The sequence below is a fragment of the Rattus norvegicus genome, chromosome 14 (genome assembly GCF_021556685.1).
Source record: "Rattus norvegicus strain SHRSP/BbbUtx chromosome 14, alternate assembly SHRSP_T2T, whole genome shotgun sequence".
NCBI classification, from domain to species: Eukaryota; Metazoa; Chordata; class Mammalia; order Rodentia; family Muridae; genus Rattus; species Rattus norvegicus.
This window is the reverse complement of record NC_141547.1, coordinates 5,612,766-5,636,673: the sequence shown is the minus strand read 5'-3', so window position 1 is coordinate 5,636,673 and position 23,908 is coordinate 5,612,766. Positions and strand designations below refer to the sequence as shown.

At 44.5% G+C, this 23,908-nt stretch overlaps 2 protein-coding genes across 3 annotated transcripts in view; both read right to left on the bottom strand.

Annotated features, from left to right (window-relative positions):
- Positions 1–316: 316 nt before the first annotated feature.
- Positions 317–9,074, bottom strand: Scpppq1 (secretory calcium-binding phosphoprotein proline-glutamine rich 1). 2 transcript variants are annotated; one of them, NM_001195414.1, is given in 10 exon segments: positions 317–474; positions 1,570–1,606; positions 2,333–2,344; positions 2,426–2,455; positions 4,677–4,703; positions 5,200–5,238; positions 6,223–6,291; positions 6,379–6,411; positions 7,999–8,115; positions 9,030–9,074. In NM_001195414.1, coding segments are annotated over 8 exon segments (273 nt in total). In that variant the 5' UTR covers positions 8,056–8,115; positions 9,030–9,074; the 3' UTR covers positions 317–474; positions 1,570–1,600.
- Positions 9,075–10,552: 1,478 nt separating this feature from the next.
- Sparcl1 (SPARC like 1) overlaps positions 10,553–23,908 on the bottom strand; it is a 31,010-nt gene continuing 17,654 nt past the window's right edge. The window contains 8 exon segments of the mRNA NM_012946.2: positions 10,553–10,994; positions 16,067–16,215; positions 16,756–16,904; positions 18,170–18,306; positions 19,329–19,449; positions 20,306–20,424; positions 21,145–21,214; positions 22,743–23,696. Coding sequence (NP_037078.2) covers positions 10,966–10,994; positions 16,067–16,215; positions 16,756–16,904; positions 18,170–18,306; positions 19,329–19,449; positions 20,306–20,424; positions 21,145–21,214; positions 22,743–23,696 — 1,728 coding nt within the window. The 3' untranslated portion in view covers positions 10,553–10,965.

Sequence of the window (23,908 nt, the reverse complement as noted above, 5' to 3'; positions counted from 1 at the left end):
GTTAGGACCGGTCTGTGGTAACCTAGAGCTGAGCTGAGCCGGTAGGAAGCCTTTCTGTAGTGCGACGATGCTTTTGGAGGAGCTGTGAGATGTTTGATTTCAAAGTAAGCTTTTTAATGGGTTATTTTTCAAAGGCCAGAAGTGCCTGGCATTAGGGCATATCATGGGCTCTTGGGCTTGGTGAGGATGGCTGCTCAGGAGGGCCTGGGTGAACCCGGCTTGGGGGGATGCTGTTTCCAAACACCGAGACAGAACTGCTTTCAGAAGCTCGCAAGAAACTGAACAGTCACTACAACACCGAACTGGAGTCCACACAGGCGTTTTAGTGAGAATTTTATTTAGAGCGTATGGCTGTAGATAGTAGATTTGCCTGTGGTATTTGGTGTTTCACAGAACGTTCTATAGAGTCTACAAGACGTTAAGACCATTCCAAGCTGCGGATAACAGGGCAGGGAACCTGGACAGCTGCCCCATCTGCAATAGAGGAAACATTGAAGCTGTTAGCTTCCCGCCTTCCTGTCAGGAGTGTCTACTCCTGGTCGCTGGGGGGTCTGTCCTTTTACTCCTTGGACTCGATCGTGTTCAGCGTGAAGAGTGCTCTCTCCTCCTAGAGGCACTGGTAGAACACTAGGAAAGCTAGGTGACTCTTATTAAATGCTATTCCAGCCTCAGACATTTCGCTGGTGAGGCAGCTGACTTTAGAATGGTTGCTCAAGATCTCCCGCAAGGGACAGAACTAAGATCTGGTCTCCACTTCCCCAGTCCCAGAGCCCACTCTTGTCTGCTGTATTCTACACCAAGGTTCTGACACCATTGTGAGTTGATCCTCGAGGAGGCTGCTAGATGGACGATGTGTCGTGATGTAAATTCTGTTGCGTAAGCTGGACTTCATGAGCCAAGGTGGTGCACAGAGTGCAAAGGCTCGTCTGATTGGCCAGTGCTATTGAATGTAAAGACTTGTCTGATTGGCTAATACTATTGAAATTGTGCGTAATTTTAGGCCAGAGACAGTTTATTTCACAATTTCTTAATCCGAAGATAGTGACCAGAGCCAGCATTTGTGTGACACAGGCACTCCTGAGCTTTTGAAAACATTTCAAACACAAATATATCCTCATTTTACTTAATGTCATAATTGTCTTAAAAGTTAAAGGTGTGGTTATAGAGGGAACTTGAAAATTCCAGCTATTTTTCAAGACCACTCTGGCTTGAAAGGATAAGTTTTAAATATTCAGAACTTCTGTGATATATATTCTATTTCTGGAGTCTTGCCAAATAATTTCATATTTTATTATATTGTGGTGCTATGAGTGTACCCCAGTGCCTTCCACTTGAGGGGCAAGCAGTCCTCCTACTGAGCCACAGCCCAGCCCACTCAAATACAGTTACAAAACATGCTTGGAGAAACACACCCTGTGGCGTTACGTTGGTCTTCCGAATTGTTTTTATCTTGGTGTTAAATTACTAACAGAGATGCCATCTGTGGTGGCAAAACTCTTACGATAAAAAAAAATGGGAATATTTACTTAACATATTAGTTCATGAAAGAGTTTTGGAGACTGTACTCACCGTGCGCGTCTTCAGATGTAGCCGGGGAAGATTATCTCTGTTGGAATAGAGAGCATTTACTGTCAGTATCTGAGACATTTTCAGGATTCCCCTCCCACCTCCGCCGGCCTGTCCGGTCTTATGTTTACTTTGATGTTGCTGTGTTAATACTGGTGTGACTGGGAGACTGGCATAGAAAACCATGTGCTTTGGTAATCTGCAAACGCTGAGAAACTGAAACCTTAAGTATCTTGGGTTAAGTAGAGGGTAATTTCTTCCACATGGTGTGTGGAGGTCTGACGGAGGGGAATCTTCACGGTGGTGAAAAGGACTAGTAATATTCCAGGGCAGTAAAACTTAATGCAAGGAAGGCTGGTGGCTGAAAACACATCCCCCCACCCCCACCCCCTTAAAATTGGGATTGGGCACTGCCTTGAGGTAAGGCCATGATTGCATTCGGTAATTTTACAATGGGCTTTGCTCAGTCTGTTACTGTGAATTGTCTGTTAGAGGGAAGTAAGCCTAAAGCAAAATGTAAGTACTTGAGAGTTCATGACCTAATGTTGTGTTGACTTCCATAATCTTAACTTTGTGAAACTGCCTTGTGAGAGGGTACTTACTGTTAGAGATGCAGAGACCCAGGCCTAAAGGTCTGGGAACTGAATTCATAACACCATGGGCTATGACTGGCTTAATGCATTGGGTTGGTTTAGAGGGGTTTTCCCCCCCCCTTCCCTGACAATGGACGTCACCTTTATCAATATAACCAGAAATAAAATCTTACCCCAAGGAAGCCCTAAAAAAAATAAGAAAAAAAAAGTTAAACACTCACCACAGTTCACTTAGTGACTTCGTAGTTTATGAAAATAAGATTTACCTGCAGTTGGTTCAAAATAGAAGTGATTAACTGTAAAAGAAGAAAAGGGTTAGTCCTCTCAGTGGGTTTGCATTTTAACTTACATTCACCTCAGTACTCGGGTCTGTCGAAATGTTTTGTACGTGGATGTTTGAATTGGAAACTATACTTGGTTTGTACAGGATTGAGGATGATTCGAATTCCTTTAATTTACATAAATACTCTACCTTCTAACTATATTTGCTGTACCTCAAAGGTAGAAAGCTGAGGAAACTCTGGTCCACTTTGAGCAAGTGGCATTTCGGTCATGGATGTGAACGCCCTGTTGAATGACTTATTGTGGCAAAGCTATGAAGGGGAGCTCTGTCTTGCAGATCTGCTTACACAGCCGTTTCACTGGAGATGTGTTGCTCTGTCGCTTCCTCAAGAGCTCAACGGCTTCTTCAAGAGCTTGAATTGGTCTCATTGGTGAATCCCTTTATGTATAAAGCTGCCTGCCCCAGAACATATAGGAATAGTGAAGCCAACCTCGGCATTCTTCTGTATAAGCAGTGTTCTGGGTACTGAGTTTTGGGGGAGGGTGAGAAAGGGGTAGAGGGAGATTGGGGGAGGGGGAAGGGAGGAGAAGGGTGGGCAGCTCTGTAAGTGTTGTTGGGGTTCTCTAAGAAGGCCCCTGGTAACTTGAATAAGATTCTCTGAAGAGAGAACACGCTCAGAAGTCAGGCAGGACATTGCTTTCCATGCAGGTAGATGGGCAAAGCCACAGAGCTGGGTCAAGTCTACAGGTGACACCGGGACCTAGTTTCCCAGCACTGGATGCTGGGTGCTCCTGCAGCTGGGCTGGGACTGGAAGGCCCAATTGGGGGATGTAATAATCACCAGTAATCAGTCACCAAAGGAGGCCCTGAAAGCACCTTTAGTAAGAGTGCTTGGGGGGCTGGGGATTTAGCTCAGTGGTAGAGCGCTTACCTAGGAAGCGCAAGGCCCTGGGTTCGGTCCCCAGCTCCGAAAAAAAGAACCAAAAAAAAAAAAAAAAAAAAAAAGAGTGCTTGGAGTTTTATGATTCGATCTTTGGAAGTGGGTTATAACATAAACAGAGTATACTGTGGGGAGAGCACCAGTTTCTTGAACCGAAGTTGACTTCCTGGTACGTTTATATATCCAAGATGACTTGAGCCGGTCTGAATTTTAAAATCCTGGGAAATTTTATCTCACACACATGAGCTATTGTGGCTCGACTTTCTGACTTTAAAAGAATACTGCGTGCCCGTGTTTCTAAGACACCAGCAACTATAAAAATACTTGTTTTATTAATAGCATTTAAAGGAATAACATGTTATTTTATTCATTGTGAAATGTGCTTCTGCTTCAGAAAGGTTTGTCTGTTTTAGACAGAACTGGAATCTTCTAGTTTTATATCTTGTAATTATATTCAAGGTATCCCTCTGACAGTTTCATAAAGTGATATTCTAAGGAACTTACTAGCCAGTAAACAATTCATTCAACAGTTGAATTATGTGCAGTTAATTAAAAAAAATCTTGTGGGTCAGACATGGCAGTGCATGTCTTTAATCTCAGCCCTGGGAGGTAGGCAGAGGCAGAGGCAGAGGCAGAGGCAGAGGCAGAGGCAGAGGCAGAGGCAGAGGCAGAGGCAGAGGCAGAGGGAGAGGCAGAGGCAGAGGCAGAGGCAGAGGCAGAGGCAGAGGCAGAGGCAGAGGCAGAGGCAGAGGCAGAGGCAGAGGCAGAGGCAGAGGCAGAGGCAGAGGCAGAGGCAGAGGCAGAGGCAGAGGCAGAGGCAGAGGCGTTATCTCAGAAGTTGAGACCAGCCTGGTCTATACACTGAGTTCCAGACCACCAAGGACTATATAGAGCTTGTCTCAAAAACAAGCAAGCCTCCTTTGGGGTTTAGATTTGATAAGGCCTCACATATTACATGCTGTGGCAATTCATTAGTGGTGGAATCTATCTTCTCTTCCTAAAGCACTTTATTCTGTTCCTCTAGATTTCCCGACTCCTCCACTATGTCACTTAACTCATATCAGTAATAAAGACATAATCTCGTCACGTTATGGATGGATGAATTGAATGAATGAAAAGAGCTCTTCTCCTGTACTGGGTTGGTTTTGGCCTTTGGATTTAACAGGTGTCTTTACTGTGTGCCAGGATGAACTGGATAAGTGCAGTGGTTTCCAGAATAAACTGGCTCATTTTTATGCTATTGGGTGCTGTATTCTTAAAGACCCCATAGATCCACAGAACAGAATATATTTACCGCCAGAAGTTGGTTAGGTGTCAGAACCTTGAAGAAAGGAAACAGAACAAACCAAGAGTTACAATGTAGCATTACAATGTGGAGTTACAACTTTGAATTACCCTGGTAAGTGGAAACAGTTTTAAGAACACCCAGCAGTTCTAAAACTCCATCATTAAATCATATCACTGATAGTTTACAACCCCTCCCACACCTCTTAAAAAACTCTCTCTGGAAATGTGCACTCCACAGTTTGCCTTGTGGGGGTCTCAGCACAGTAGGGACATTTTGTGATAAGTGATAACTCACATGTGCTCACTGTGTTGTAGGTAGGGCAAACTGGCCATGGAAGAAAGCCAATGGTTTCCTCTCACAATTCCAATAGTATTTACATTTTTGGATGATATAATATAAAACACATAGCTTAGACAAATAAGCTCAGAGATATGTGGGAACTGTGGATTAATTCTTTAAATCAAACAAAACAGGTTTTAAGTTTTAGTCATTTAAGTATCTTCTTAAGGGAGGTTTTAAGTACACTTACCTGATTAGGATCAAAAGGGAAGGGAAAAGGAATCGGGATCTACACAAAGGAAAGAACGGGTGAATTGTGGGTGAGACCAGCCAAGCCTCCCACCCCACCCCGCCCCCTCGCTGTTTTCTGTTCTTAATTCCCTTTAAGCTCTCCGTGTGCACTGAGTGTGGGGCAGCCATAACCAAGACCACTGCCCTCACGAAGCTCTGGATCAGATATGTTATTTTCCTTTTAGGAGTTATATTTTGCGTAATTAGTTAAACTAAGTGCCCAGGCATCTGCCGTGTGTCCAGTGTTGATTTTCTTGCAAGCCCTTCAATTTCTCCTCCACACGTGCACCTTCCGCTTGCTTTAACACACAGGGTGCCCTCTGCTGGCCGGAAGGAGGTTTCCACCTTACACCATGGATTTCTTTTCCTTGCCCAGGGCCTGTTTCTTTGGGAAGGATTTGAGTTAAAGCCTAGGCAGTGTTGACTTTTGTCTGGGAACATATCTAAAAGCATTTGCTTTGACTTTTAACAAAAACTTATAGAAACCCAAGGACATTTTTATGGGAGAAAAGAAAGCGGCAAAGTGATTTAGTAACAGCCAAAGAATGGCTGTCACAGGGGTTGGGGATTTAGCTCAGTGGTAGAGTGCTTGCCTAGGAAGCGCAAGGCCCTGGGTTCGGTCCCCAGCTCTGAAAAAAAGAACCAAAAAAAAAAAAAAAAAAAAAAAAAAAAAAAGAATGGCTGTCACAGCGGCCACTGTTTTACCTCAGGAAGAGTGAGGCTCTTCACAGTCAGCGTCATTAGCCCAAGCACGTGTTGACTAAGGAGGAACATGGGGAGAGGCCACAGTGCCAGAGGCAAGTCACAGTGCTGAACACAGGTTGACCAGTTGACTGTCACTGTCCAATACAAGTTGTGCTGGGAGAGGACTGTGAACAGCCAGAGCCGGTAGCTTTCTTTTTTTAACGTGTCATATTTCTGGGACACAGTTTGGAAAGTTTAATAACCATGATAGGCCTGAGAGGTCCCACACCCTACTTACCAGAGGAGCCTGCGGAAGGGGAAACTGAGGAAAGAACGGCAGGATTTGTGGTGGGTACAAGTTAAATCTCTGTAAACAGAAACACAGTGTGAACGGTCCCGATTGTGAACTTGACAGCTTTTAAGTGGCCAAGGTGCCGTTTGAAGTGCGGTGTACCTGTTCACTGGAACTCCCTCCAGATTGTCCAAGCTTGAAAACAAGAAAAGCAGCAAGGTGAAGCAGCTGTATACGTTACCCATCAAGACATTTCATTATATATGAGAACAGCCCAAAAGCGTCCCGTGAGCATTCTGCCCGACAGCCTTGCATATCCACTGAAGTAAGTTTCATTTTTTAACAGGGAAACGCTGAATTGATTTTTGTCCAATGACAGACCACCAGGCGTTTTTTTTTCTTTTTTTTTCTTTTCTTTTCTTTCTTTCTTTTTTTTTCTTTAAAATTTTACTCCCAAAAGTTCTTTTTAAGATTATACACCTCATATTGGTGAGGTATGTATGCTTTATACTGGTATGTTTAGCATTAGTATGGCTCTAGACTTGTTTTAAATCTAGAAGTTCAAGGTGAAGGGAGTGCAAGTCTTAGCCTAAATTCTGTAACCTCCCCACAACTTCTGAATAACCTATCATTCCTTTGAAAGCCCCCTTGTTGCAGAAATGTGCATGGGAGAGGGTTTCATGCTTAACTGGTGCTGGACACTCTCTACAATAAACATGTTGTTCCTACAGGTCTCACTTCTTATGGATGTGGAGAGTGTGGCTGTCGTCAGTGCACAACAAAAAGTTCAGCTGGTGTTGTGTTTTGTCGCTGTGTCTTATGTGTTCAGTATGGTGTCATAAAACGCACCACTATTTCACAGAACAGAGCAAGTGTTGCTGGCAAGTGGGCAGGGTGCCTTAGCACAGCGTGGGTGAGACAATACTCGTTTCCAGAGAGGCTCACAGATGAAGAAAAGGCGTGCTGACCATAGTTAACCGTGCATGCTGCAACAGTTCTATTAGCTCGGCGTTCCCACAGAGACAAGCAGTGTCTCTCATTTGGTACGGAGGACCGTCCAGGGCTGGAGATGGGTGAAAGAGCATACACACCCTGAACGTGCAGTGCCCCAGGTTCGATCCCCAGCTCTACCGCGAGTGCATTCCACCAACAGTTCTTGTTAACGGTGCAAGGAGAGGTGCAGATCTAATACAAGAGACTGATTTGTTATCTGGGCACATCGCACATGGGCATGGGTTGTTATCTGAACTTCTTTCCCCAAGATGGTACAGGAGAGACATTCATGTGTAATATTTTAATGGTTTGCCACACTCCTGCGATGTATGTTTCAGACGTAAGCTTTTTAATATTAGTCTTTGTGTCAGGGCACCTTTGAGAGAAGCCTTTCCCCGGATGATGTAGGGCAGTATAAATGACACTCAGTTCAATGGCTATCTTCCCACATGGGTCCCTGTAGAGTGCCTGTTTTACACTGCTAAGAGCTTTCTGTTGCAAGTAGGATTTTTAAGCGTTTTAGAGCCATTTTCGATTATTTATACACTGTGGAATCATCCTAACTCATTTGACAGGGAAAGCATAACTTAGTTCCTGTCCAAGGTCCACCCATCTAGCAACTGTCTGCAGAAGCTGAGCTTTGATACACGAGTGGTAGACCCAGGGAGATTACAGGCCCCAGTACATTCCTGAACTGAACTCACTTTCCCCTTCCATGAACAAGATACTTCCTAGCCCGGACATCTGAAGCCTCTCACCATGCAGTTGAGGGAAGAGCAGAGTACTTACAGGGATTGGCAGAGCGGCTGCAGCACTCAGCAGGGAGGCCAGGAGCAAAAGCTTCATTCTGAAGGGAGAGCTTGGAGGTAAAGAACTAGGTGATGGAGTCTAGTTTCCTTCCTTGTCCTGTTTCCAACAGACGATTTGAGGTAGACACGCTGACAGTGGTCAGGAGAAATCCCGACTCTAGACCTGCATTTCTTATTTTTAAGCTTGGAAAAACTTTAAGAAGTGTTCGGATGAGACATCCTCTGGCTCATTACATTACCTGCAGCACCAGCTCCCCTCCCTTACACCTTACAGTTCTGCCTACATCCAGCTGTGCTGCCCTCGAAGTGACTTGAGACAGTGATGTTTCTACAAATGTTTTTGTCTTTAATGTTATAGTGAGGATGTGGCTGTCACAGCTAAAAGGCAAGAACAGTCTCTGGGGAGTGCACAAATTTTGTGCCTTCATGAGACTGACCAGTCCGTAGGCCCTGGATGTCGCTGACAATTAGAGTCCTCTAGGAAGGAAATGATATGAGAAACATTTGCAAGGCAAGAAAGGTTGATAAGAAAAAGTGTAACGTTAGCAACCTCGATAAAGCAACTGAAGAAGGCCTGCGCCGCCCTTGGGAACCCACATTTCTGAAGTAAACCTTCACGTTTGTAAAATCAGACTTATTTAGAATTAACTTACCCACTGCATTTTGAAATAAATCATTGTACTATGGAGTTTGGTTATAAAAGAACAGCTTCACCATATTTTAATGAAGCCTGGTCCCCAACATTCGAGGCAAGTTCCATCTACCTATGGATTATCTGCCAGCTTCTGCGACATACTGAAGCTTAACTCAGGCTGAGTTTGTATCATTTTGTGTGAACTCAGGCTCCCTTTTCACCCTTTCTGTCTCGTGTTTTCCTCTGGTATATTTTCAGGATCCAAACTCTAAAATCTCCTTATCTTAGTACGTAGACACGGTATAAATCATTGAGCTAGTCCACCCAAGACTGTCCCACATACTTTAAACGGTAATAGATGATATCGCTTTAATTACCTTTGCTTCAAATGGTCCTTGGAGCCACAGATTCGGAAGCAGTGTGGACCGGCATCCCTACACCTGGCTAGTATTTAAGCTGTATCACTAATGCCTACATGGTCATGGGTAACATGACTCACCAGGTCAACGCTAAACTGAGCAATTGGCTTCAGACGAGAAACTCAGCTTTCTGAAAGATTACAATTACAGAGACAGACTTAAAGACTGATTACTAGGAAAACGGCTTCAGCTCCCTGGCTGGGATCAGAGCAGTTCTTTATCATAACCAACTTGTTATTAAAAACCAACCACCGAGAACATGAATGTGCTTCTGAGACCTGTCCTCTAGGTCTGTATTTGGGGTCCTTAGATTTGTGTAAGATTTGAATATCTCCATTCTTAGGATTTTCATTTCAAAGTGAAAGTGATCTTTTTCCACATAAAAATTTTTAAGTAACCGTTTGACGGCATCCTTAATAATATGAAATCAGTTTTCCTTACTTTTAAAGAGTTTTTATAAAGTTGAGTGAAATAAAATTTAAGCCTAAGTGACATATGCCACTTTATAATTATAAAGTGTGGTTTCTAAAACAGCTTCTAAAATGGGCTTCTAATTAAGAAACTTTAGTATCCATAAATGTGGTATGAAGTTTAGAATAATTTCTAAAATTAATTTCCTATTCGATAAAAATAATTAGACTTTGGCTAGTCAAATTGAACCCAACTATCTAGAAAGGTCAATGGTTTAATGCAGTTTTAGTTAAAGAACAAGTGACTTATTGATCTCATAAAGTATAAAAACAATTGAAGATATTTGTATTGATATCTTTTGATTGATTTCAATAGAAAAACTACATAACCTCCCACTTTCTTACAGACATTATAAAAGTGGGAAAAAATGGGTCTGAGGAACTTTTGGGGCCTCACTTCAGATATTGGAAAACTATATGGTGCTTATATAACTATACACTATAAATATATACATGGGTATATATAATATACTATTTGTAATATATACATATTACACATAAATAATATATAAGTATGTTGTTTTAAGAATATAATAGTACTTTTATGCCCACACTTTTAGCATAACAGGAAAGCCCAACTGGAAACATACATTTCTAAGACATAATCAAACCCCAGTAGAAGTGCTGTTCTTTCACAGTGTTGGCTATCACAGCAACCCCACGGCTCTTTGACTCTCCCTTTCATTTTGAGATTTGAAACACAGAAAGTTTTCAGACCCCTGTCTTTCCGATGCACATGCCCCACTGCACAGAGTTTGAATTGTTTGGATAAAGCAGTGTAGAAACACCCACATTTTAAGCTGAAGCCCCCCGCCATCACACCTCACATAATGACGAGGGCATTCACAATTAGTTTGTAACAGTTTGTTTGCCACAGAAAACAACTCCATCTTTCCTTTAAGGGCACCTCTTTATTTCAGGCACCGTTCTGTTTTATTCTCTAACGTAAGCCCTGGGTCGGTCTTTTACATTTGATTGTTTAAGAGCTGGAAATAATCTTGAGCAGACATCTGAGGTTTCATAGACTTTTTATTAGGACATCAGGATACTGACAATAAGGTATATTAATCTCGAAAGAACAATATCCCACTTCCTTAGCATGCATCAGGTGTCATGGACAGTACAAACGCTGTTTTTAATAGTTTGTAATTATCAATTACAAACGCAGATGCACAGGGTGACATTACCATGGGTAACTGTCCCCAGGCAGGACAGTCTTTTAGACATCGACTCTACTTAATTTTAAAGTTTTATTTACTAAGTTAATATATATATATTTCTAAGAAGCAATTACTATCATTGTCTTCTCTTACATGCAAACACGTTTTGCTACATAGGAATGTAGAGTGTCATGGCGGCTCCTACGCGGAAGTGGTTAAAGCAAGCAGGGCTGATGGAAAGTTTCGATTCTCTCGAGTCTTAATTCAAAAGAGGAGGTTTTCATCTATGTCTTCTGCAAAAACAAATAAACAAATGGTTAGACAGACAGACAGACAGAGTTTTAGGAAGTCATCTGAGAAGCCAAGGAAGGGTAGAGCCACGAGTGAGCAAAACCATCTAAGAAGGCGGTAGGATAGTGATTCTCAGTCATAATTCGAACTTTTGAAAATGTGTCCAGGTCTTGCCCCTGGCCTCTGGAATAAGAATCCCTGGGGCAGACAGCTGTCACATGGATCCTGAGGCAGCTCTGAAAGTCTTTGTACCACTGAGAACCATCAAAGGAGGAAGGGCAGGCGACCAGGAGGATCAGACCGAGAAGTACCAGGTAAGGAGGGTGGCTGAAGTGTGGCAGAGAGAATCTAGGTGCAGCTTAGTTGGGGTCTGAACAGAGTCACCTGCAGATATGCCTGTTGCTGCTTGGATAGCAGACACAGCCTTACCCTCCCAGCCCCACCAGTGGACACATGTACTGTTCCATGGCTGCCTGGGCACTGCTATTTCTCCATCACCAGACCTGTGAACATTTTCTGCTTTTGATCATCTTACAACCAGCACGGTCTCTTCCTCTCTTTGCACCGCCTTCACACAGAACTCTCCTGTAGTTCTTCATTTTGGGGGCGACTGCTCATTCTCCTTTCTGAACCCCTTCTCTACTGTCTGCCATCCGCACTTTATAGTTCCTTGGTGTTGGATTATAGAGCGTTCCCTGATCACTTAATAAAGTCTCTTCAGTATAATAATCCCCTTCCTTAGTTTCAATCACTTCCCGTGTGCTTAGATCCCTCTCTTTCTCTTGCTGGGAATAAACCTAGGGCCATTGACATGAGAGGTGAGAATCCTACCACTGAATTATATCCATAACTCCCCAAGTGTGTATTCCAATCTCTAAACTCTCCTTGAAACCCAGACTCAACGTTGAGCTATGGGTTGTACTGGTCTTGCCAGTAATTAAAATTTCACCCGGTCCAAATGGTATTTGTCATTGCCCCAAATCTGCTCCTGGCCTTCTGTTCCCTACCTCAGAGCAAAGCGCCTCTAGCTATCTTGCTGGGCCCAAGGTAGGAACGGGACACTGTGGGCCTTCTCCGGATTCCCTCAGCTGTCTGCTTCCTGCCTGAGCTTTCCTTCCAGCCTTTGCCTCCTTATAGCCCAAGGCTGCACAGGCTGGGTATGTGCCTGTTTTTACAATGTCTTGACCATACTGCTTTCTTCCCCACAGACACTTCTGAGTCCGATTCTTATCAACTCCTGGTTTTACCACAAGATCCTCAGCGGTTCTTTACTCTCTCCACGATGTGACCACAGGACTCTCCTGTTTGGTGATGCACCCCGTGTGGCCTGACTTATTGCCCTAGTAGTTACTTTGGAAGTTTTCCCCTAAGAATAATGGGAGTAGATGTCAATAGGTGGATTATTGGTGTTTTGGTTTTTTTTTTCTTCTTTTTGTTGTTGTTGTTTTTCAACTTGACCCAGACTGGAGTCATCCAGAAAGAGGGAACATCAGTTGGGAAAATGTTCCCACCTGATTGGCCTGCAGACAAGCCTGTGTAGACAACCATCTTCTTGGTTGATGACTGATGTAGAAGGACCCCACCCAGTGTAGTGGGACCAGCAGGAGGTTCTGGGTTCTGGAGAGCCAGCCAGTAAGCAGCACCCTCCATGGCCTCTGTGTCAGCTCCTCCTCCAGCTTCCTGTCCTGCTTGACTTCCCTCAGGGATCGTGTGACCCGAGAGTTGTAAGCTGGAAGGAGCCCTTTTTCCTAATGTTGGTTTGGTCATGTTGTTGATCCTCTCAGTTGAAACCCTAACTAAGACACGGGACATCAGCAGTGCTAAATAAATGAAGACCCTCCCACAACTTTTCTGAACTTCGTTTCTACAGCTGAAGATGAGACCGACTTAGGTCAGGCGGCCTGATGCGCATAGCTGGCCAAAGGTGGAGCTGTGCTATTGGGCATGGCTAGTTTAGAGGACGGGCAGCTGAAATTCAGGAAAATGCTGGCTAAAGTTTTTCTTCCCTTTCTGTGCTCGTATTAGCTTCCGCAGGCAAGGAAGTACAGTTCTAAAAAGATGCCATTCTCTCTCTGTCCCGCCCTGCTGTATCTGATGTGATAACTTGTTTACTTACTCTAATGGAACATTTAATGACCATCTTATTGGTTTGGTATGCGATAATCTTCTCCCGACTTCAAAATAGCACCACACCAGCCAGACCACAGTGACAAACAAGACAATTAGTAGTTTTGCAAGTCACTGGGCTTTGACCTCTCTGACTCCTCCCAGACAACCTCCCATTGCAGAGCCTGGCAGGCTGACATGTGGAAGGATTTGCAGGCATTTTTTTGCAAAGGATCCAAAGAAGAAAAACTCTTTCCTTCAGTAAATGGCCTTTATGCAAAATTGCCTTTTTAAAAATCAGGACTTTAAAATCCCAAGTCCTGTAAGAAGACGTATAAAAATGTCTGGGCCCAGCCTAGTTCATGTTGATTTGCATTGTCTCTCCCAAAAGGAGTTGCACAGACTAAACCATTGGGGAAGGGGGGATATATTGGAATATATAAATATTCTCTTTGAAGTAGATATATTTGAGTATATAAATATCTGACTTGAAGAATAGGCATTGGAAAGGAAACTGATATTTTCATTTCGGTCTGAGTCTAATAAGCTATTAAAATATTAATTTCTTATCAGTACCAAGAAGGTCCAGTGTCCAAAGTGGCTTCCGATGATCCCTCATGGCCCATATTCCCCTACATGAGAGAGCAGGGTTGTCCTGTGTGACTGTGTACATGGTGCGGTGACATGGACTTCAGCCACAGGTTACTAAGGGAGAAACCAGGTCCCATGCTGCAGGTGGCTACCATGTGGTAGGGGCCTGAAGCCAGCCCAGGGAGCTACCTTTGAAACTCTGATCCTGCAGACAGCCACTAGATTAGCTCACAGATTGATCACATGACCCTAAGCTAGACCAGTCCAGGCCAGTGACTTCCAGACTCCTGACCCTACTCTGGGGATGACCTGTTATGAAGCAAATCAAGGTGCTCACGGAGACAGGCTCCTCGCCGTGTTCAGAGAGAACCGTTTATAGCAGCAGGATCTCACAGCAGCTGAGCTCTAAACAACTCAGTTCTGACACTATCAGGTCTCACTTTTAGGGTGAGGGTCACACAGATAACCTCTTCAAGGGAAATTCTGACGTTCGATGGTCTTGCTTTTCTTACTGCTTGAATGTATATTCATCCATACATGTTTTTAAACACTTCCATAAAGCATGTCTGTGTGTGCACTGAGGTGGGAGAGTGGTGTACAAATGGGTAGGTGTGCATGGAAGCCAGAGGGCAACCTCAGCGCTGTCACTCAGTATTTTCCTAGTTACTGTTATTGTTATTTTGAGGCAAGGTTTTTCAATGCAGCTCTGGCTGACCTGGAACTCACTATGTCCGGAACACAGAGAGATCTACCTATCCCTGCTTTCTGAGTTCTGGGATTAAAGGCCTCTACACACAGACACATAGACACACAGACACACAGAGCAAATACTATTTTATTTACTTTTTCACAAGTATGTGTCTGTGTGTTGCTGAGTGTAGATGTGTTTATCATGTGCATGAAAGAGGCCCTTGGAGGTCAGAACCATCAGGTCCCTAAGAACTGCAGCTGCAGGCAGTTGGGAGGCTCTACTGAGTGCTGGGAATTGAACCTGGGTCCTCTTCCAGAACGGCAAGTGCTCTTAACCAATGAGCTGTTTCTCCAGTCCCTTAACCCATCTTGGATGTGGCCTCTCCCCATCTGGAACTTTGTAAGGAGACCAGACGTGCTCTCCGGTCAGCACCGTGATGACAAATCCTTGCCAACATGGCCTGGTGTTCTTACAAGGGTGCTGGGGATCTAACCAGGTCTTCATGCTCACAGGACAAATAGTGTACTGAAGGAACCATCTTCTGTGTCCAACAGTTTCTCTTTCTGTCTTTGTCTGTCTGCTTGTCTGTAGTCTGTCTGTCTGTCTCTGTCTTTTTCTCTCCCATGTTCACTATTGACTTGCATTCTATGAACAGTTTCAATGCACACAGTTGGGGCATATCTCATAACTGATTACTAAAAGTTACTCATGAATGTAAACTCCTAAGAAAAGGAAAGGACGCAGATTGAGATACAACACAGTCCAACAATGTGTAAATAAATTTAAATTTGCTATTGTAAGGGCAATAAAAACCCATCTTCGCCTTCACCTGTTTCTGAAGATGCAGCCATCGGCCACTCGAGAATAACCCCTAGGTAGTGCCTGTGATGTGAGAGTCTGTGTTGAGTTGGTGGGTTCTGAATTCCAAGGTATTGGTGGTAACGTCCCCCTGTGAGAAGCTTGCTATTTTATCCTCCTATGACTTTGAGATGTTTGTCCTAGACTTAGGCTAACGAAGATGTACAGTCTTTCCTTCTGAGATTCAGCACAGATCTCTGGTTTTGAGTGGCTTTCTTAGGCTTAACTGCTGGCTTCCCCATGGATACTCATTCTTGCTATGCACCAAGGCAGTGAGTGAGACATGACCTTGAGGTGGCTGCTTGACCTAGTTCACTGGGTAAGGTGCCTGCTCTGCAAACCTGGAGATCTGAGTTTGGTTTCCAGAACCCACATAAAAAAAGCCGATGTGGTGGTGCCTGCTTGTAATATCAGCACTGGGAAGAAAGTAGTGAATCTCTAGGACTTACTGGCCAGCTATTCCAGGCCAACGAGAGACTTTGCCTTAAAAAATGAAAACAAGGGGCTGGGGATTTAGCTCAGTGGTAGAGCGCTTACCTAGGAAGCGCAAGGCCCTGGGTTCGGTCCCCAGCTCCGAAAAAAAGAACCAAAAAAAAAAAATGAAAACAAACAAACAAACAAACAAAAAAACAGAAAAGATAGACAGCACTGGAGGAAAGACAACGGAGGTTATCTCCTACCTCCATGTGCATGTATACACATATGCACCCCCATATATGAATACACACACACACACACACACACACACACACACACATCTTACATGTTAGGCCACTGTTTAGCTGAACGTTTATCTGAGAAGACACTTTTCTTTGATAATGAACTTACCTTCTTTAATTCCAAAGCAGTGGCCCCATTCCTTCAAGGTGATATGCTTGTCCTTGTTGGGGTCACACTCCTCAAAGAAGCGCGTTATGCAGTGCTCCATGGGCACCAGGGAAGCTCGCAGAGGCGCAAGTTCAGAATGTGTCAAGATCCTGTAAGAGGACAATGACAGTCAGCTAACTGCCTGGCTTGTGCATGAGGACTTAAGTCTCGGTCACCGAGATCATTTCCTTCTACAAGGTCACTGTGTATGCCAAACGAAAAGCTACAGGGGAGAACAGGTTGTGGCGCCCGAGGCTTGCCTCTTCACTGAGAATCCTCCAATCCCAGTCTCTGATTGCGCACCCGGAAGTTGTGCTTGTGTGAGCTGTCTCTGACTTCCTGGCCAGCCTGGGTTGTCCCAGAAGTGGCGCTTGACCCAAGTTGGGCCGATAGATGATTATATTGGGGATTTAGTTCAAGAATGAAAACTGAAGGCATCTCTCCAGAGATTTAATAAGGAAACTCAGTATGGTAATTCGGGAGCTGTGCTGTCGCCATGTTCAATTATTTTCTAGGTGATTTTTTAATTAGATTCCTAACATGGTGGTTTATATTTAGTATTTGAAATTGAAGCTGGAAACGTTCCCAACTGGGTCTCAAGTTCCGTTTCACATAGATATCATCACACCAGAAAATGTACGGGGTTTTACCTGTCCGCAGGATGCTGATCCAATTCGTTAAACTGCCAGTGCACAGGATACACATACATGTGGTAGTTTTTCTTGAAGTCCCTTAAGAGAAGTTCAATGGGGTGGTCTCCAGCCAAGAGTCTCTTTTCATCCAGGTAAATTTTCTTGACCTGAGATTAAGATGCGAGAAGGTTGTCAGACGCCAGGTGACTGTCATAGGACTGTCACCTGTCAATCTTACTTGAAGGGTAACAGACAGTGGAAAACCTTCCCAGGGCATGAAGTCTGGTTCAGATGAAATGGATTTTAATTGATACAGCCAGCCTGCCTTTATTTTTGTTTTAGAATAACTCAGCAGAATAAAATTTCAGTTTGTTGCTGGACACTGTACACAGAGGAACTTATTTTCTTATGGTAATCTGTCCTTTCACTTTGAATGTAAATGTCTTAAGGTGGAAATTTTATGTGTCCATTGCTGTATCTCCATTACTTAGGTCACTTCTGGCATCTAGGATGTATTCAATAACTACCTGATGAATGAATCTTCCCTCGAAACTTCTGGAGTCAATTACTACACTTTTAACCCTTAACCTGTTGCTAACACAATGAGCAATTAATTCTCTTTATAGCAGAATTTGTATCTGGCTTATGAGGGCAGAAATGCTAGATTTAAACATGTTGGGACTGAGAAAACAATGTCCCCCAATGGCCCATGACTAAAACCCCAAAGGCTTAGTCCCCAGCACACGGCATTACCATGGAGGAGGTAGAACCATTCAGAGATAGGGCCTAGTTGGATGTTTCCTGGTCATATGGGAGCACGCCCTTGACGGGGACATGGGAAGCCCAGCACCTCTTTTTCGTTTGCTCTCTGGTCCACCATGAAGTGAATACATGTTCCTGGCCACAAGATAACGCCATATCAAAGGCCCAAAGCAACACGGCCAGTCTCAGTCACAGACTAGAACTCCCAAAGGAGTGAGCCAAGGAACCTTTCTTTCTTTTTTTTCGGAGCTGGGGACTGAACCCAGGGCCTTTCGCTTGCTAGGCAAGCGCTCTACCACTGAGCTAAATCCCCAACCCCCGGAACCTTTCTTTAAGTTGTGTTATTACCAGTATTTATTCCAGTCATGGAAAACTGACCACGTAAATGCTGAATTTGTTAACTTTTCCCTATCGCCGCCTTCTGTAGATACAACTAAAGGGACACTTTCCAGGACACTGCCCTTGAGTGGAATGCGGGCACTTTGGCCATATCATGAAGGTAGTGACCTGAAAGGTGACCACTGCACAATGTTAATGCGTGCTGGCTAACCAGATGCAGAAAAGCAGAGAAGGCTTCTCTGCTGTGCGACACTCCTACCACACCCTTCCCCACTCAGGTCCTGAGGAGAGACACTTCCGGCAGCAGATTGCACATGCGCAGGTGGCTTACTTTGCTTCTTTGCTTTTCATTTAGGTAGCCGCCATGTTTGGGGTTTGGTTCGTAAAGCTGCATGAGGATGTTTTTGAGCCAGTCTCTCATCCGCAGCGGAAACTGAGCCACTTCGAAGTCCGTACAAGCAGGAATAGCTGTGGTAAGCAGAAAAGTCGTGACCATACTTCAAATAACACGTCACAGGAAGCTCCTTGCCTGCCTCCAGTTGTTGGGTATTTTTTGTGCCTGCATATCCGGATGTTTTAAGAGATCTCTAAATAATCTTGACATGCAGTAAAGGACTGAGGGCCACTGCTGTAAGATCAAGGACCAGGAATTTAGAAATGGAGGTTGATGAGCCTCAGAAGATAACGTTGGGCTCAGGTCTTGTAGCAAATCATGCTACATCTCCACATTTAAAGAGTCCCATGCCTGTTCCCAGACCACCCAAGTCTGTACCAGCCGTCAAGAGGGCTCATTTCATCACGCTTATCCTGGGCCTCAACAATGTGGCTACTACCTCAACTCAAGGCTTTAGAGTGTGTGGTGACAAGCTGAGAGACCGCAGAGTAACATACCAGCCTCCATGGGCTTTTGCTTAGAATGTACATAGATGAATCTGTCCACATTAGTGGACAGAGCAAGTCAGAGGCTCACACTTAACATTGAGGGGGCCCAGTGGACTTAATCTTGTGTGTGTAGAAACTGAGGAGAAGCAGAAACATGAGTGAGCTGTGGAAGAGCCAAGGGGAGCCAGACGCAACTGAGAAAATCTTGGAAGATGGTGTTAAACAACTTCTGGAAGAACTTACTGTAATACAGTTCTCAACCAAGAGGTTAAATTGGGAGGAAGTATTCAGAAAACCCCCATCTTTCATGTCTATACCTGCTTATTACAATGGTGCCTCTGACCTGAGTGGGGTGGGGAGGATTGGAATTGTCTCGGTGTCTTGAGGAAACAAATAGTAAAACAAAACTATGTTTCCATTGTGGTCTCATGGAATCAGAGTCTCCTAAGATCAGGACCTGGGAACTCCTGACTCGGTCTTAGTTTCAGACTTCTCTCATAACTATATAAACTTTTTTTTTGATCAGTATATGTAGAATTCAGAGAGGCACAAAAATCACCCCAAATCCACCCACAAATGATGTTTGACAGTGGTAGTCAGTGTCTTACATTTGCAAGCTCCAAAGTAATCCAACTGCAGCTGGTGTCCCTTTTTGGTCCCTTCCAGCATGCACTTGGTAGCAAACAGGTGACAGGAGCTGGCGTAGGTCTGGTTGTCAGTGCCACAAGCCTAGGCAAGGAAAGCAAGGAGCAGTGAAGGAACAAGATACTCACTGGAGAACACTTCCCTGGAACTCGAAGAACACCTGGTACTGTACTATGCCAAAGGCGAGCTCTGGTAGAGTCCACCCAATTAGCAACTCAAGCCAGTGGTGGTAACTTAGCTCCAGATAGATCTGTCTCCATAGAACTGTAGTTGTGAGTGTCCCAAGGATAGAAGGAATTCAAAATTTCTCCTCCTCAAATGCTGGCACCATCTTTTGAAATCGACATAAAAATATTTTATGTGCTACGGGTGTAATACACACGCTAGACTCTGTGTTTCTGTATGAACCCGCGGGAGATGCACATACATGCATGGCAGTGTGTGTGTGTGTGTGTGTGTGTGTGTGTGTCTTAGGTTGGTGTTGGGAGAGCCTTAGCTGAAGATGGGCAGGGCTTAGGCTGATGCTGGCTGTTCTCTTTGATCTCTCCTCAAACCTTATTTGCTGAGGCAGACTCTCTCAGTTGAACCCAGAGCTCATCCATAGTCTTCTCAGCCATCTGGCTCCAGGGAGCCCCATCTCTGCATTCTGAGTGTCCCAGGGTTACCACTGCCACCTAGCAGTTATGTGGGTACTGGAGATTCCCAACTCCCATCCTTAGACCTACCTAGAAGACTAGGCCATCTCCTCAACCCCACTATTAATTTTTCATGGCACAGTTCAAATACTTTGATTTCCGAGGTGTCTGTTCCCACTCAATATTTCTTCAAACATTAATAACCTGTGCCCCTACTCATAAAATAGATTTAATTGCAAACTATTTCCACTCAAGAAACTCAAGAGTTTTGGTGTATCTTGGGGACTATTCTTTAGAATACTTACTTGGTCGAGGATTTTTGCAGGGGGACACGTCTCTGGATCTTGGCAAACACAGTGGGGTTTTCCGTGTTGATCCGTTTTGCAAGTGTGTCCCCTTTTACACTGGAAGTTCATGCAAGAATCTAACGGGAAAAATTGGAAAGGGAATTGTGTATTAAATAGGAAGTCAGTCAGATGGTCAACTTCATTTTAGCTAATGAGACAGGAAGTCAGATCCCTGAAAACGTGAGAGCGGGAAGATGCTGGGAACCACTTTAGTTGATGTGCTAATCTGCAGACGGACTCTCTGGCATCAGACTTGTGCACAAGAGTTTAGATATCTTCTTACAACAGACTGGATTGGAGCTGGAAGAGGACCCTAGCTTTTCTTGGCTTGCCTAAGACCCTTGGAATCTCAGGTGTAGAAAACGAGGTGCAGAGAGGTCTGAGGCTAAGCCAGGAGACTTTAATTTTTTTGAAATTAAAGATGTTTGTGGTTGGGGGAAAGATAGGTTTGAGAATAAGCAGCAGAAATCAATCCTTCTCAGAATTGAAAGCAGGGTGGAGTCTCTCTCTCTCTCTCTCTCTCTCTCTCTCTCTCTCTCTCTCTCTCTGTGTGTGTGTGTGTGTGTGTGTGTGTGTGTATGTGTAGTACAGATAGCTTTGTGTACAATCTCAACAGGTCTTTCTGTTTGTAAGCACGCTGACCCACAGTTTATCAAGCACACACATTAGAAATACCAACACTTTATGAACTATTTCCTTGGGGAGGTGGATTTCTGGGTCATAATGGAAGGGCTGCTGACCAAATGGTAGATGCCATCCCTCCTGGACCAGCTGCAGCTCACACAGCATCCACTCACCAGCACTGTGCCCCCTTGAGTTGCCCTCATCGGACGGTTCAGCATTTGGTGAGCTCTCAGCTTTCTTGGCCTTTGAAAAGAACAAGAGCAGACTTTCAGGGCTACCAAGAGAACAGTAATGTGCTTCTGTATTACTGTGCACTGTTCATACCTCCAAAGAGCCGTGCATACCTCTTCAGAGCGGCCTACCTTCACAGGGTTGGGCATACCTCCACGGGGTTTTGCATAGCTCTGTAGAACCGTGCATGCTCAGATCTGAGTTGGGAAACCCCTGCAACTGCGGAGCAAGACAGCAACCCTTGGAGAGCAAGAGTCACCCCATGTGAGGTAGGACCTTCCCTTCAGAGTTGGGAAAGCACTGTTCCTGTAAAATTACTTGGGATTCTGTCCTGAGAATGGGGGTCCATCAGTCACCTAGGTGGAGGTGCTGGTAAACTTTCTCATGGGCATGTGTTTGTGTAATAGAACAGTACTTTAATTTTACAAATACTGCTGGCTCTCTGGTTCTGTTGGGGGTGTTCTGACAGACACAGTGGCTCTGCAGGATCAGCATGATGCCAGCCTCATTCTTCAGGTCTGTCAACATTTCCAGCCAGCTCCAGGGACGGAGTTATTCATGTGCTTGTTTCACTCATTTATTTCAGACTCAGCATTTATCTGAGTCCTGAAACTCACTCTGTATCCCACACTGGCCTTGAACTCAGAGATCTACCTGCCTCCCCGTGTGGAGTGTTGGGATCAAAGGTGTGTGTCACCACCAGGTAGCTCCAGGGATTTTAAATTCTATCATCTACATTTCTGAGCACCCTCAACCACAGATATCTGCCTGACCTGTTCAAAAACTGAATGTGTTGGGGAATTATTACTTCTCCAGCAAGAACCAGACAAAATAAGTGTGCCAGCTCCCATTCTCCCAAACATAATAATCCTTGAAAGGTTTTTGTTTGCTATCTTATGAATTCAATAAGGGTATTGTTGTTAGGTTCTTTTCCTTCCCTATGTAATGTTTACATTTCTAACTGTCACTCAGATTTAAGGTCAGCTTCTAATGGGAGGCCAAATAAAACATGTTTTCAGTCTAATGATGGAGACAGGCAGAATATATAAATATAAATATATATGTATATTTCAAGGCGAGAATCCGTAATCTGAGTGCTTGAAATAAGTAATTCTCCAAAATCCAACTACTGTTTGAGTGCATGCTGACAGGGTCACAAAAGTAGAGACTTGACACGTGACCTCGTGCGACAGGTCACAGTTCAAAGAGTCACATAAGAAAATAGTGTACAAAATTACACTTAAGTTATCTACACGCACAGAGTGTGTAAAAAGAATAAATTTTGTGCTTAAACATGGATTCAATTTGCCAGATGTCTCGCCATCTATATGCAGTTTCAAAATTCAAAAAAAAAAAAAAAAAAAAAAAAGCAATCGCAACTCCTTTGGTGACAGTCAGGTCAGATGAGGGATGCCCAGCCTGCCCTGTATTTTAGTAATGCACTGCTACAAAGGCCCACAACAGGGCAGGGGAATGTGCGGAGCAGCTGCGACTATTCTCGCTTAACTGATTGGACAAGCGTCAGCGTAAATAAGCTCACCCCTTGGTTGTCTCCAGCCTCACTTCGGTTCTCGCTCTCGTCCGGCGTCTCCTCTCCGTATTTGAGGTAATAGGAGAGGGAATGCATTCTTTCAGCCTCTAGGAATTCCTGGCTGGGGATGAAGTAGTCATCGCTTGCACCATGCTTAGAGTCATCCCCGCCCCCGTTATCACTGGCTCCGTGGTTCCTAGGCACGACGGCAGCATCGGTAGGTTCCGTGGAAACAGCCTTTTCTTCATCTGTGTCCTTCCGGTTGCCAATAGCGTCAAGGCCAGCTCTCCCTTCTTGGCCCTGCCACTCCGTATGCGGAAGGTGTTCCTTGCTGCCTGCTGCCTTGTCCTCCCCTTCTGCATTAGAGTCACCCTCTTGCCCTTGGCTTCCTTGCTCGAAATCATTCTTTGTCTTGCTTATCTGAGTTGGCTGACTGGACTCTTGTAAGATGTCTTCAGATTGGTCTCCGTTTCCTTCCCACTTGCTGGTAGGCTGCTCCTCGGGTGGTTCTTTTTCTTCCTCTTGGTTATCACTGGGTGCACCAACGTCTTCTGGATCTTCCTCTTCTTCCTTTTCTTCATTGGGAATACCCGGATCTTGTTTGTGGCTTTCTTCAGTCATCGAGTCTTGGGTCTGCTTGCCGCTCTCGTCCTGTTGCTGGTGCGAGTCACTTACAGGTTGCTCCTGACTCTCCTCTCCCTTTGTGATATTTGCAGGTTGGTCAGAATCCACAAAAGGAGTGGACACAGTAGCAGGGAAATCGGCGTTCTCCGGGAGCCTTTTCTGCTGCGGTTCGCTTGTCCCTTCCTGTAGATCTAGCGTTCTTTCCGTCGGATCTACACTTAAATCCCCATCCCCATCCTCCTCATCCTTCAGGTCCACCTCGAAGCTGTAGGTTTTGTCCTGCTCTGTCGACTGTTCATGGGCTTCCTCTTCTGAGTTCAGTGCTGAAGGTTTTTCAGCCTTAAATGAACAAAAGTTTGTGTTTTGAAACATATGACATGGTATTCTCATTTACCACTACGAAGCTAGCGTTAAACATTCCTCCTTCTGTCTCTTCAGAGTTAGCTTGTGAACATAGTCGTGTTGTTCTTTCCACTCTAGGGCACAGGTTTAGCCTGCATCTGAATTTTGTAAAATGAAATGGGTGTGTAGCCCTTCACTGCAGGGGGTAC

What these genes read in the sequence shown, in the direction of transcription:
- Scpppq1 (XM_087582061.1), bottom strand. Translation starts at nt 8,055, where the DNA reads ATGAAGCTTTTGCTCCTGGCCTCCCTGCTGAGTGCTGCAGCCGCTCTG. An exon ending in GAGGGAGTTCCAGTGAACAG is followed by an intron (nt 6,292 to 6,378) that starts GTACACCGCACT and finishes TTCTGTTTACAG; the next exon opens with AGATTTAACTTGTACCCACC. An exon ending in CACCTAACCAACTTCTGGCG is followed by an intron (nt 2,456 to 4,676) that starts GTAAATATATTC and finishes CTTCTTTTACAG; the next exon opens with TTAATCACTTCTATTTTGAA.